This window comes from Haliaeetus leucocephalus, unplaced genomic scaffold (assembly GCF_000737465.1).
Source record: "Haliaeetus leucocephalus isolate CR32 unplaced genomic scaffold, Haliaeetus_leucocephalus-4.0 Scaffold752, whole genome shotgun sequence".
Classification (NCBI taxonomy): domain Eukaryota; kingdom Metazoa; phylum Chordata; class Aves; order Accipitriformes; family Accipitridae; genus Haliaeetus; species Haliaeetus leucocephalus.
This window is the reverse complement of record NW_010973188.1, coordinates 232,754-247,935: the sequence shown is the minus strand read 5'-3', so window position 1 is coordinate 247,935 and position 15,182 is coordinate 232,754. Positions and strand designations below refer to the sequence as shown.

The 15,182-nt window shown below is 40.1% G+C and overlaps 1 protein-coding gene across 1 annotated transcript in view; it reads left to right on the top strand.

The window, feature by feature from the left end:
• Positions 1–15,182, top strand: part of DAAM2 (dishevelled associated activator of morphogenesis 2) — a 175,353-nt gene that overhangs the window by 72,967 nt on the left and 87,204 nt on the right. The window contains exon 3 of the mRNA XM_010581122.1: positions 4,583–4,672. Coding sequence (XP_010579424.1) covers positions 4,583–4,672 — 90 coding nt within the window. The remainder of the gene's footprint in view (positions 1–4,582; positions 4,673–15,182) is intronic.

The following is a 15,182-nucleotide window of genomic DNA, read 5'->3' as shown; positions in this document are numbered from 1 at the left end:
GACCAGGAGTCCAGCAGTCAGTGGAAGTGGGACACATAGAGAAACTGCAACTGAGGAAACCTCCCATTAGTGTCCAAATATCCTTGGAGAACCAAGTTTGCGTCTTTTGGTCTCCAGCATTCTGATTTGAAGCCAAGAGGTGCTGGAGCCCTGAAGCCCTAACACTCTGTATACTTATAGTGTTGAGATTTCCATCCTACCCCTGCTGTGGCTTCAGCATTGATATGTTGAAAATGGGAAGTCTCATTGTGTCTTTGAGTATCTTACTAAGTTTGCCTTTCAAACTATTTCAAGTTTTCCCTATTTAAATTCCAAAATTCCTATGGACTGTATAAGTATTCTTGCAAGGCTAGGTGAAGTAGACTGGTGAAGGAACAGCTATCCTGTGATTCTGTCCTGCCTTTCCACAGATGACTGAATGGTGGAGATGCAATACACATCTCAGTACAGAGGTGTTGGTAGGCGTTAAATGTTCTCCTTTAGAGAGGCAGGCATGTTAGTAGGTGTTAAAACTTCTCCTTTAGTGGTTCTCTCTCCAAGTGAACCACTCTTCTACATTCCCAAAATATTACTTTTTCTCTATATTAATTTCATTTCATGTCACTAAGAAAAGTGCTGCCCAGTTTAAGTGAGAAATACTTTTCTGTTTGGCTCTTCCAGGGCTTTCAATGATACCATTATCAAGGTGATGGCTACCTAGCACCAAATCCAGCTTTCACACTTTGATGAAAGTTCCCAAAACCAAGGGACATAAAGTGGGTTTAAATCCCATGAAATACTGGGTTTATGTTTCCTACCCATTCTTCCTTTTTGTTCCCTTTCTTTCTCTCTGTCTCTTATTTCCTTGGGATGTAGCCATTTTGAATGGAGGCCATCTTCCATTTTGGCCTGAGAACTGGACTGGAAAGATTTGAACCTCAAATCCAGCTCCAGTACCTTTTAAATGTTTTATCACTGAAATTCAATCTGTGTAAGTAAAATAAACGCCCACACGAAAGTGAAATTAACTGAATGTATCCCCCTCTCAGTAAATAAAATAAAATAGGAAATAGATAAAGGAGAGAAATGTAAGGAATATTAACTGGAGATACTTTACATCTCCCTCAGGCCAGCCTGGCAAGTATCTTTTTAATCTGTGTTTCATGAGAACACTTGCAACTTCAAGTATTTTTAAGAGCCGGGAGGCTGAGCTCCATTGTGCAGGGTCATGCTGGCATAAATTGCTGGAACTGAGCTGCCCATCCAAGGCACAGAAGAGGAGTTACTACATTTCTGTTGGGAAACTGGCACAGGTGATGGAGGAGGGTGTTTTCCCTGCTTTATTGTGACCGACCCTTTTTTCTTGCCCTTTACATTTGCTCCCTGGGCATTCGGTCATATCACCTTCCTCAGCCTGGCTCCGACTTGATGATGATAACTGCATGCAGAGTTTGTAGTTCTTCCCCTTTCCTGCCAACCTTTGCAATTCCTTTCTTCTTCAATAGCTGCTTGCTGTCAGTGCGCTAACTCTAGGGTCTGAAGTTCTCCATACTGACAGATCTGCCTCTGTCAGTATGTGTCAGGATGACCTATTCATGGACCAAATTAATCTTCTGAAATTTATTCTTTCTGTTGCTCCTCCTGCTTCCCTCCAAGGCAGCAAGTTTCCTCATGTGCTGTCTGTTAGGATCCTGAGTCAGAACAGGAAAATGGTCTGCCTGATCCAGGATCTTTTTTCTTAGTTAGATCCAGGGGCTTCCTGTGCAGTCACTGTGGTCTTCTGATCCCCTTCTATAGAAAGGGGTCGGGGATAGAAGTAAGATGATTTGGAGGGTTCCAGAAAAAGTGTTCATGTTTCTTATATTTTGCAGGGATTTCTTGGTTCTTTATAAGGTGGGATTTGATTAATGGTCTAGTTAGAGGGGGGCATGTAGGCCTCTTTTGTTCCTCCCACTCTTTTCTTCTTCTCGGTGAAGGAGCACACTTGCTGAAGACTACCTTCAGGAAAGGGTGTTGAAGAGCTTGACTGCTGCTTTGCATTCTGGAGAAAGTGTCTCTTTCCCTGCTGAATATACATGCTTGCTACTTGCTCATCTGACCTGGGGATTAGAACCCAGCATTTTGCCTCCTAACGAAGACAAACACTAGCTGTTTCAAAAGGAAGGGTAATCCATCCTCCATGTGCTATTTTCCAGTCAGGTATGTTTAGGTCTGCCTCTGAGGATCACATTATGCCTGGAAACCAGAGCAGTTTCCTTGTTACTGTGTTACCTACGCTAATGTGATGACTCCTAATGTTCTGGCTTAATCTACCCTCCTGAGTCACAATGAAGTAGGGTGTGGATGCTCTTTGTTCCCACTAGATCTTCCATCCTTTCAAACTGCCTTTGTAGGCTTCTGCCCTGAAAAGAATGTCATGCTATCAGGATGCAAATTGCATGACTAGAAGTTGCATATTCTCATTGCCTCATTGAAGGCAGAGTGCTCTTTATGTCCCTGATACTGCCAGTGTCCAGGGCAGTGTCTAGAAGCCTCTAAGTGTCAGCATCCTGCCCTCTGGGTGGTTTTAGTCAATAGGAGCGTTCTTTTGATGAAATGGTTGTCTTGAACTATATTGGTTGAGATCGTCATTCAGTTTTGTACACAGCTTCTGGGAAGAGCTTTTGCTGCTTGTCTAATCTGCCATCAGACTCTGGAAAGAGCAGTATGGATTAGAAAACCGAGTTAGTTGGTCGTTATTTAAAAAGGAAAATTAAAAAAAAAAAGAAAAAAAGGCTGAGATCATTAAGCAGTTCAATAAAACAATCATAATTTTTCTAAGAATTTAGCTGAGCCCAGCCAGCTCATTTCAGATGTGTGTTCTGGCCTCTTTGGTGGTTCTTCCAAACCTGGCATTTCTGATTCCCTGTCTGTCCCTCCTTTCCCTCCCACATGCTTGACCTCCAACAGCATTCCTTCACTTGTCTTAAGACCTTACATGTCGTTTCACTCTCCCTCTCTCCCCAAGAATGTGATCCTGGCCTGAGCTTTCTAATTGTGTGTAGCAAGAATAAAACTCCTTGCCTCACTTGGCTGCCCCCCTGTTTGGAAATTCACCCTAAACATTTCCACATGGTTTGCACTTTTTTTGCACAGCTAAAATTTTTTGGGTTTTTTTTTGCCTTTAAACTTTTTCTTGTTTAAAAAAATCCCTCCAGCTTCTTCTACCTTAGGCTGCTGGCACTGACCTTGCCTTGTTACTGTTTGCATTTCTTTTGTACCTTTTTGCAGCTGAAATCTCTACAGGCTTTTAAATCTGTCAGCAGCCGCTACCAGGCTCAGTGTGCAATTTAGCTCACTGTTTTCACAAGTTTCCCAGCCTTGAACCCTTTCCAAATGAGCCATTGTTGGGCTGAGTTAAAGAGGTATTGTCTCTGCTTGGGCTAGGTTAGTGTGGGTTCCAGAATCTGCATGTGCAGCATTCTTAGTGCTGCAGTGTCATCTTGATATTGGACCCCTTCTCCAAACACTTTCAAATATATAGGAAGAAGAAAACCCTGCCAAAACTGAATCATTGAAACATTATTGGAAGCTTGTCTTTATATTGCTGAAACTCTCATTTAGACATCTTCGTCTGTCCCTGCTCATGCAGGCTGCTTGCTATGAAGACCATTCTTATTTGTTTCCTTCCCATTAGGACCTGAAACTGTCAACTGTGATTGGAGCCCTGTTCTGGTCAGTGCTGAATAAACACAGAGCAAGTAGCAGTCTCTGCTTTGATGATTTTATAGACATATTGTACAGGAAGAGAGTCTATTGTTATCCACCTTTTACAGAAGAGAAACCAAAGCTAGGGAATTCGGTGGTGTATCCAGAGGGAGCTTGTAACAGAGTTGGGAGTCAGTTCCAGATCACAGCATTATCCTTCATTTTGTAGGTTGGCTAGGCTCTAAAAGGGTGTGTTCCACTGAACTCACTTTTCTTAACAGAGACTGAATTTGCTGGTCTGTTCAACCTGGTGTGATGCTGTGTGGAGATATTTCCTTTATGTCTGAAAAGCTGGTTGTCTTTTGCTGGGGACTGTGTGGTTCAGAGGACAAACATCTGGCCAAACCTTTCAACCTGTAGGTTGCTGTTGACATCACTGCCACTAGACAACTGTCTTGTGACCTTTGTTTAAAAGATACAGTGATTTCACTGTTCTCCTTCTATGGAAGACCAAGCTGGTACTGCAGGCCAGGAAAAAAGTGTATTGAATTTTTAGCCTTTCTTTAAGAGTCATAAGGAGTGTCTGTGTCACATAAGCCAGTGCTTTGGGTTTTTCACTTCATGCCTTTCATGTGGTCTTTCCCATCCTTGACTAATCATTAGTAATGGAAGTTTGACATGGGAGTTGTTCAGGCTGCCTCTCTTCATAGGTTCTGCTCTGACAGGGAGAACTTGCAGTAGCAAGGTAAAAATTATGAAACCAATAATCTTTGGAGCCTTTGGGAGCCACTAAGTCCTCTGCCTTTTGATTGAAGGCTAGTCACCATACCTGGTCCAGACTCCTCTCAACCTATTAGAAGTTACCAATGCAGCTGTTGACTGTTGTTTTTCTGTTTTTCTTTTTCACAATCTCCAGGATGAATTGGATCTTACAGACAAGAACAGAGAGGCTATGTTTGCACTCCCTCCAGAGAAGAAATGGCAGATTTACTGCAGCAAAAAGAAGGTACTACTGTTGTCCCAACTGAAGTAGCTCACCAATAAATTCTGTGTGCACGTACATTATTACTGATATACATCTAGATTTGAACTACATGTTTATCTACTGTTTACTCAAGAACATGATTAAGTGATGTAAGGATTTTTATCAGCATGAATATTACACAACTTTCTTCTAAGTAGTGTATGCATGTGTGATTTCTGAAAAGGATGTTAACAAGTTAAAATCATGTTGTCCCATTCTGAATCTTTTGCACGTTTGGTTTTGGGTTTAGTTTGAGGTATTTTTTTTTTTCTTTTTTCTTTGAGCTGGAAGAAAAGCTATCACGGAAATTTTTTAAGGAATTTTTAAAAACTTTTGTAGGTTGCTTAGAATAGAAAATGTATTCTGAAATCTTTCAAGATGTCTTCAAATTTCTGTAAAGTACATAATAATAGTGATGTATTAAAACTTGGTAGTTCAAGGTCTTCCAGAGCTTGTAGGAAACGTTCTGTATTGCACTGGAAAGTGAAGAAGACCTGCTCCTATCAATTTCTACATAACGCTTCTCCATTCAAGGTCTTCAAATTTCTGATGAACCAGTGAAAGGGGCAGTAAATCAGAGGCTGATGTATCACACTAAGTATTTTGTCACTGGCAGAATGATGGCCAAGTGAATTGACAAGTTGTATCACTGTTGTGAAACTTATAAAAGAAGAATTCTTGCAGGAGTGGTGTGGTGGAAAAGTTTTGCTGCTCTAGGAAGGAAACACTCAGAAACAAAGATAGTCCCAACAGTATGTATTCATTAACAATAATTGTTAGGGGAAAAAGGTGTGGTGAGTTTTATTTCCCAAATGTGCAAGTCATGCTATGAGAGCATTAGTCTTTGTATGTAAATCCATATATCAGAACCTGAAAGAGGAGCCTTAGATTTCAGTACAGAAGATGGCAGATTGAAACCCTGATGATGGTCTTTCTGAGGTTGTGTTTGCTGCCTCTCTTTCTGCGGGGGTTTGGGGGAGTGGGGGGATGGGGGGGAGAGGAAATTAGCTTGCTTTCTTACCATGTAATTAAAGAAAACCTCAGTCAAACCAATCAGATGGGTGCTTTGCACATGTATTGCTTTTGGTTGAAATGCATCACGTGGGGAAGTTAATAGCAACAAACCAGTTACAGTGCCTCTGAGCTAGCAATAATTCAGGAAGTGCGTAAGAGCAGTCTAGGCTCAGTTGTCTTGGGTGCTCTCTCCGTTCTTTTTCCTGCTGGTACAGAGAGCTTGCAAGTAGAGGGAAGGTGCAGGCTGCTGTGGTTAATGTCTGCTTTACATTTTTGCTGGCTGGCTCAGCTGGCTTTTTCAGCTTTGGTGGGAGAGGATCTATTTGTAGCTGTCTTAGAGAACCACACATTCCACCTCCCAGACCAGTCAGCCTTGGCAGGAATATTCAGGCTTTAATGTATTAAATATGTTGGTTGGTTTCACTCCATTACACTTTTTTTTTTTTTCTTTTCTTTTTAAAGCAGTGGATTTGATATAAGAATCTGAAGACCTCCAGAGTTAAAGAAGCTGCATACTGGAAAATCTTTATAATGCATTTATAGTGCAACCTCAGTTAGCTGAACTCCAGCTATCCAGAATGATGTGCTAACTGGAACAGGATACTGTTGCCAGATGTCTATTCATTACCTTGTAGATACTTTCAATTACTTGAAACTTTAACTGTTCAATATTATTCATTGTTTCTCTCACAAGCAGTCAGATGATCCGTGATGACATCTCTCTCTCTGTAGCCTACTAACTAATTTACCTATCATCATTGTTTTACAGTGACAGAGAAGCTTGTTACAGGCTTCCCTTTAGAGGAAAGCTCTCCCCTGAAGAATTTGTAATCTAATTTTAGCCACAAAGGGCCCAATTCCTCACTTGGCAGAACACTGTTAGCCATCCAGGACAAGCCCCCAGAGAGCTCTGTCTTGCTGATGTTGGGTTCTTTGAGTTTACCGGGAAGCAAGGGCTGTACGTTTTGTAATGTGGCAAGTGAAAACACTGTGAACTAGAAGGTCAAGTAGTCCTGGCTGAGGTAACTGTTCACAATCCTTAACCTCAGATGACTTTTCTAGTCTAAAAGTAACAGAAGGTCAGAGCTTCCTGATTTGGTCTAAAGGTGGTGAGATTAGTGGATTGTTTCAAGTAAACAAATGTTACTTGCACAAATGAAGATTAGTCATTGTTGTAGGCACATTTATCTTGGCAGTTAGACTTTAGATATAATCTTGTATGGTATTTGTTCCCAACATGGTAGCAGAAAGTCACTATTGTATCAAAAAACTCATTCCAGCTGTTTCTGATACCAAACCTTTCTGAAGAAATGGGGGAAGACATGTATGTTTGTGCACTTAAAGTTATTTGCCAGGGGCACAACTTACCAGTCAACATTCCATGGTACTCAAAGGAGATGCAGTTCTGGATTGAAATTTCATGATTGTGGGTGATATCTACAGAGGAGAGTTCACACAATATTATACAGCCATACTTGCTTTGGTCACTTTTGTCCATCCTAGGTTCATATCTGAAACCATTAGTTCTAAAAACCAGTGATTTGATCTAAAGGAGTAGCTTCAGCTAGCAGCTATAGTGAATGCTTCACTTTCATTTGTGGAGTAGCTATTTGCAAGGAAAATGTTAATGTGTTCTCAGTCTCAGCTGTCCTCTACCTTGCCATTAATCAGTACAGAGTGGACAATGAGAGATGTAGTTGTCTTAATTTGCATCAAAAGAATCATTATTCAGTCACCACTGACAGCACCCTGACCTTCTACCCAAAACACCAGTACTACATGTTTCAGACTGCCTCTTTCTCTGTAGTATGAACTTCCCCTGATATTATATTGAGATATAAGTAAAGCCATATGTAGACAGAATGCAAATGACATCATCCCCCAGTTCAGGTACTTTATTCTGGTTTTGGTTAGGATAATCTTCATGTCTCACCATCAGCTGAAATTTAGACTTACATAAAGCACATAATCCACTTCCATAATTCTTTCCTGTAAAATTATCTCTAGATTTCCCACTAGTTATATGTTTTGCAGGAATTAGGCCAAGCACTAGACCATGATTTCAGATGTATTTATTTGTAAATTTCTGATGTCAAGGTTTAGAAAACTGTGATATTCAGTGCTGGTTTACCAGAAGCTGGTACTAAAGTACATAATCTCATTAAATACTGATCAAATAATGATATGGAAAGCAAAAATTGTCAGCTCAATTATTTCACCTGCAAAATGAGCTCATATTGGTATCCCCCAAAGGGTAGAAAATGCAGGTATTGCACTGCTTTGGCACACATTGCTTTGATTGCAGTCTGCATTTCTAAGAACGAGGCCTCATTGTGCAGGCAATAGCTTATTGCCTTCTGTACAATCCTACAAGCTCTTAGACTTATTACTATTGAAAATCAAGTGAAGTTGTTTTCTTTTTATGGCCTTTCTTGCCTCCAGAGACTAATTTGTAAGCCTTCAGTTGAGCAGATTTTAGTAAGAAGTGCACATTTTGCAGAGTTAAACAAGTTAGGGTTTTTTTTACTTCCGTGTTTCTTTGAGGGAAAAATTGGTAGCAAATCTCTTTCCAAAGTGCAGTCAAACTGAACTATCTGTATCATACAGCTTGTCTCCAAACAAATAAACAAAACCAACAAAAATCTTAATCCTAATAACTATTTGAGCTCTCCTAGATATTTTGGAGTTATTTTGTACTCTTCTGATTTTAGTTGTACCCTAGAATGGCTGTTTTGAGTTGATTGTGCTTTACCTACTCAAGTGAAATCATTCAAACTCAAGTAGTAAAGCAATAATGAGCACACTGCAGCTTTCTGGAAAGAGGCATTTATGGCATCTGAAAAAAAGAGTACATGCTTATAATCCTTAAATTGATTATACTTTTTCTATTATGCGAAACACAGAAAGGCTTCTCCACAACAGCAAAATAGGCTTTAAAAATTCTGAGGAAAATTTATCTGAACCATACTCTGTAACAGCCAATATGCAGAAAAGAGAATTTCCTTATGATTCCATCCCCTGCAATTATTTTTTTAATATCTGTCAATTATATTTTTCATCTACCTGATGAATAAAAAAACCCTAGTAAACTGAATATGAGAATAGGAGTCAGGAAACTCCTTGGTTCTAAAGGTCTTTGATCTAAATTATTGTATAATTTCAAAGAACTTTTCATTATTATATTTATATATAAATGCATTTTTGTCTACCTGAAAGAAAGAGTAGCAAAGTTAGGAAACTCTGTGGCAAGGTTCTGGCCATGCCATCATCTCATACCTTTTCCCTGCACTATATACACATGCCTTGGCTGCATAAAACATTCCTTCTTTCCCTTTTCCCTTTTCTCTTTTTTTAAGATACAATCTTAAAAATATGAATATATTTTCAGTTTAAGCACTGTTCATTCTTTTTCCTTGCTGCACCTGTCTTCTAAGGTATTCTTGTAGGAATGGATTTTGTGACGAAGTCTCCAGACATGGGGGAGCTCACTGCAAGGAGCAGGAAGGATGGAGTAGAAGGCACTTTTGTGCATTAAACAATCACTAAGGAGTCCAAGTCCTTTGGATTGAGGTCGCAGGTCAATGCTGAAACCAGTGACGCTGCAGTCCAGGTGCAGAGTGCCCCAGATACCCTTCTAGAGAAGGTTTACACCTCTTCCACAAAGAAGCAGCAGATACTGCTGCATCACCTTGTGTTCAGTTCCCTTTTCCTAATGTGAGGGCTGCATCCAGCCCTACATTAGGCTTCAGAATGCCCTGGGGAATCCTAGCCTTAGTCAGGCTTTAACTTTTAGAAGTTTTACTGCAGTCTTTTTATACCATTTGCAGCTCAATTTCACAAACTCCCACTTTGGTCCCGTGCTGGCTGTCTAACGTTAATTAAGATAATGTCTAGATGTCAGTTTTGGGTTTTTTTCTTTCTTTGAGAGTTTCTCTTTGGGCTTTGCCCTTGAGATTTGCATTGTCAGCAAAATGTCACCATAAAAGGTATAGCTTGATATTGTGCAGCTGGATATAGAGTAAGATACTTCTGTCCTCCATACCCATGCCCCACCTGCCTTCAGACTCTTGCAGAGTTCTAAACAAAATTTCCAATCCAAACCCAGGCTGTATTAATGCTATAAACCCTGCTTGAAACCCAGCTACAGTTCCAGCTTCTAGAGAGTGCAATTCACCCTATACCTTGGATTCATCCTTCTGTTAAAACTATAAATATAAAAATTAATTCATATGTATAATATAAATTCATATATATATGTGTGTGTGTGTGTATATATATATAAAAAAAAACAAAACAAATGAAATCTGCTGGAGGAATCTAAGCTGCTTTTGTAGCTTTTGATATAATTACCTTAGCCTATCAGGGATGAAGCAGAATATGGATGTGAATATAAAACCTGGAGTCCTCCTTGCCTTTGGGGAAAACTTTCTGAATGGAGTGAAAGTTCCTGCACCTACTGTTTGTTCTTGGGTTGCTCTGTTCTGTGTTTTTTGCACTGTGAAGTATAGTTTTAACTTGGTTAAGATGGAGAGGCAGTTATTTCTCAGCTAAAATGAACTGGCAGGGCTTTTCTCCCAAAACCCTGAGGTCTTTTCTTTGCATTTAAGGCTCTATATGGAGGCTCTAAGAGCAGGAGGCTGCATTACATCTGTTGTATTTAGATAGGAGTTCTGCAATTCTTACTGTAGGACAGTGTTCATTTCTTTGGGTTCCTACTTTAAAGTAGGAGATATAAATGGAGATATTCAGAGGAAGATAAGATATTCCCTAAAGAAGAGAGAAAATCGATCTTCATCTGGTCTCATTTAGTGGTACAATATACCAGATGAAGATCACGCCATTGTGTTGTCTGAGTGTGGGGTTTTGGTTTTGTGTTGTCTGATCCAAGCTACAAAAGCCCTTTGGGGTTCATCCTTTCTGTATGAAGAGTGCCAAGCATGTGGTTGTCTCATAATAAATGAAGTGGATGGTTTGAAGTTGTATTGTTTCAATTCTACCTTCCTGTGGTATTTTTTCCCCTCTCTGAAATACTCTTAGAGTCTGTTATTGATTTGAAATATTAAACTCTTTTGGTTATGGATTTATAGCTATAAGGAGCATTTAATGTGTCCCTTATAAGTTCTCTTCTTCAGAGTTGTTGTTATTCCACAAGCTGTATCTGGGAGCAGCAGACATGAACACACAAGATGATTTGCTGCAGTATTTAAGAAGCCATTTGTAAGAACTCTCAGTTTGATGAGGCTTGCATGTGACTTCATAAGAGTTTTTTTCCCAGCCTTGCATGAATTATTTAAGGGGAGTGTGGGTGGGTGGGTGCAGTGCTTCTGCTCTCTTTTTCCATGGGAACTCTGAAAAACACACAGTAACCCTCACAGCACATGTGATAGCCTAAAAGCAAAAGCATTTGGTAGACAGTAGGAGGCTGGCTGTGTGAGACTTGGAGTGCTTAGTGCAAGTGTATTGCTGGCTAAACAGTGAGGATATCTGATGACCACAGGGCAAAGACCACCCAAAGCCAGAGAATTAGACTTTATCTGAAGTCTTTGGTGCATTAGAAAATGGTTTCTCTTCCTACCGATGCTTTAGAAGTTTGTGGCAGCTCTTCAGTCAACATTTTAATTTAACTCAGTATTCAAGCCTTGACAATGACCTGAACAACCTGATCTAACTTTGAAATTAGCTCTGCTTTGAGCAGGTCCTCTCTGCCCATGGCCTATTCCATCCTAAATTGTTTTGTGGTTCTCTGAACTGACCATAAATCAAACTAGGAAAGCAGTTGTATGGCCCTATAAAGAAAGGGGGCAACAGTAAGGCTCTGTGCAACTTACTGTCTATCTCCTGTATTATTGCCGTGAGACCAACTCCTTAAATAGGCTGTACAGAAGATGTTGTTTGGTTCCCTCCCAGTGCCTGGAATCCATGGTTGGTTTTGGTCTGAGTGACTGCGTGACTTCCTTAGCTCAGGAGACTGCTGGTGAAACAGTCTGAAATGTGGGATTTCTCAAATGAATTCTCTGGAAATAGACTTGCTTTCAGTTAGCCTATGGCTCAGTGGAAATCTCATAACACTGGTAAGTCACAGTGGGAGGATGTTGCCCTTTACAAACCGCGGCATTCCTTCAGCTGGATGTTTGGAAAATGCCAGCAATTGTGGAGTTAACTTGCTTTTTTTCCCACCAGCATCTGTTCCTTTTTCTGTTAACAGAATGACTTCATGCTTAGATGTTTGGGATGATTTGTTAGCTTGATGCTGACATTGGGTCATTCCAGTATCTATAAACTAGGTATGGAAGACAGACACGTGGCTTCAAAAATTACTCTGTTATAAATGCAAATAGGCTTTAGAGCAGTAAATTCAGAAACTCTGGCCTATGACAACCACGGGACATAGTGGCAAAAACCAAAATGCAGCAAGAGTGTCACTAATGCAGCAAATAATACACACATTTTCTGAGTAGTGGTGTATTTGGGTCTTTTCGATGTGAAAGAGCTGTTTGGTTAATGGCACCTGTTAGCGTGTGTAGTAGGCTGAAGTAGTAGCTCCAAAATTTGGGCAACATGGTTAATACAGTGTAAAGTAAGGCCTAAAATGATATACATTTCCTTCTACATTATTTAATGCAGAGAATTTTTTCTTGCTGGAAGAATAAAACTTGAGATTCATATAAGACACCATCTCATTCTTTTATAGTTCCTTATAATGAATTTAGGCTTTTTTCTCATCTCACATAAGTATAAATTTGTTGGTGTAAACCCCATTATTCCTTGTGCATACCTGAGAAGAAATATTGACCATTTTGTATGGTTTATCATTAAGTTCTGTAACTGTGTCTTCATGGTTTTTTTCCTTGATATTTTCCCTTCTATAGCAAGTACCCTGAAGTGGTTACTTTGAGAAACAATATGGTAGGCTTAATGATGTGCGAGACTCCTCTTAAAAATACATTTTTTTTTCTTGGAGTCATTCTTGTAGTGGTTTAAAGGATGAATTTTGTGTCAAGGGGGCAAAAATGCTTGCACAATTCAGCTGATATATCATTATTACAGCTTGGAATCATGATACGTAAAAGACCACATTGTAGCAGACATAAGAGGAGATAAGGAGTTTTTCCAAATCGTTCGTTTTACTTGGTTTTTGTTTTCCATGCTGCAATACTAACAGTTACAGACTCATTTATTTATCTTGGTATAAGAGATTATTTTGGGTCAGGGATTTGAAATTATATATTTATTTATGTATCATTGAAAAGTCTTCTCTTCCCCACCCTTGCATGGGAACAGCATGGAATATTTTTAGTTTCTTCCCCTCTCTCTCTCTCCAACAAGAAAGGTTAGCTGTTGCTTAGAAAATACATTTCCAGCTCTTTTGTTCAGACTGATGAAGACATAAATGCCATAAACTTGCTGTGGTATTTGCTGTAGATGTTCTGAATATGTAGAATTTGGGTGTCCCTCTTATAGTTCTGCATTTTTCAGGTGTGCTACTAGTGCTCCGGTTGAAGTTAGCACTCAACACTTCTCAAAAATCAGGCCTAAAACAGTCCTGAGTTTATACAGTGATAGTTGGAAAATTGTTGTCATCATGCCTAATGCTGTGTTTCACATTTGGCTTGCATTCTGTGGGAGTTCGGGAGAGCTCAGTGGGAGCAGATTTGATCCTACCATGGAAAAAAAAGACGAAAAAAAAAAGAAGAGAAAAAAAAAAAAAGAAAACATTTATCCAGCTGTCAACCTACTAAAATGGTGTCATTTGCTGTACTTAAGAACAAAAATAATTGTGAGCAATCTAATTCTGCTGTATGGGAAGTACGTGTAAATGCTGATTGTGTGATTTAGTTGCTGTCACTGGATTATGTTCTGTCCTTGTCTGTCCTCTTGAAAAAGTTCTGGGTCTCCACAATTCAGTCAGTCCTGCTGATAGTATGCAATAATAATATATACTGTGTACAACACAGTTCTCACTGTTCAGATTAGTCTTAGGAGGACAAGCAAGAGCAAGGAATATGAAAATAACTAGCATATTTCTCTGGTATATGAGAAGCAGCTTTTGCACAGACTAGGGCTCACTCTTCTCTGTATTCTGAATTTCACTAAAGGCCCACCAGCCTTTCAAAGCCAGTGAACACTGGGTAGGAAGAGCTGCTGAATTCCCTATCTTTTCAATGAAAAGGTTAGAAAAAGGCACAGTAAAGAATTGTTGCCAGGATCTAGTGACAGCCATGAAGAGAAAGAAAGAAGTTTCCTTCTACTGTTCTGGAGAATTGTTTAGTTGTCATTATAGTCAGACATGACAGTTTCAGGTACACAACTGAACTGAGGTGAAAATCACATTGTCTTCCATGATACTCAGTCACCTGTTGAAATGCACCTGGCATCCCAAACATTTTGTAGATGTAATAGGCGAGAAACATGAAGGCTGGGAGAAAGAAAACAATTTTACCTGAGTTTATGGAAAGGGGAGAGAGGCAAAGGCACTGAATGATACAGTCAAATATTGGGTTAGCAACTTAAAATCCATGGGCCTCTCAGTCTGTATTTATTCCCTTTGCTCACCTGTCCGACAGCTCCTAACTTCACTGTTTTTTCAATAGTGACTGGGGTTAAATGAGGGAGACAAATAGAAAATATGTGGCTGCCCTGACCATCCAACTATCATCACTCTTAGTAAAAGGCCCAGAGCAGAAGTTAACTGGAGCAAGCAGCAGTGTCACTGGAAAAACAGACAGTGGACACATGGACAGTGAAGAGAAACCTTTTAGAGTTTGGCATTAACAAATTCTGTGTGTGCTCTCAGAAGAACTTGTCTTAGGTAGCTGTGCTGACTCTAGGTAGGTGTGTCCTAGGTAGTTTCATGTGTCTTTGAGCACCATTAGTGACATTTCATTCCCACCATCAAGCAACATGCAGGGTGACTGCCATGAATGGTAGGTGACTTCATTGTATTTAGAAAATATTTTAAGTGGTTGCTTGCTAGAGATAAACAGAGTAGGACAAAAAGATAAATTTTCAGTGCAGGCATGTGGCAGACAGGAAGCTCAGTTACACAGGCTGGGTTCTTCTGTGGCTTTTCGTATTGTCTAAAGAATGACAGGAGGAGGAGGAAAGGAAGTGAGGAAGGAGATGATCCCAATGATGTAAATACTAGTGGGGTAGGGATACAGTTGAAAACAGTGCTGTTGGAAAGTAGTAATCTGGGTGTTTGAATCACGTTGGGGTCACCAAATGTATTGGCCTCCCACCCTCCCCATGGGAGGGAACCCACACTGGAGCAGGGGAAGAGTGTGATGAGTCCTCCCCCTGAGGAGGATGAAGCGGCAGAAAATAACGTGTGATGAACTGACCGTAAACCCCATTCCCCGCCTCCCTGCACCGCTGCGGGGGTTGGTAGAGAATCCAGGAGTGAAGTTGTGCCCGGGAAGAAGGGAGCGGTAGAGGGAAGGTGTTCTGAGATTTGGTTTTATTTCTCATTACCCTACTC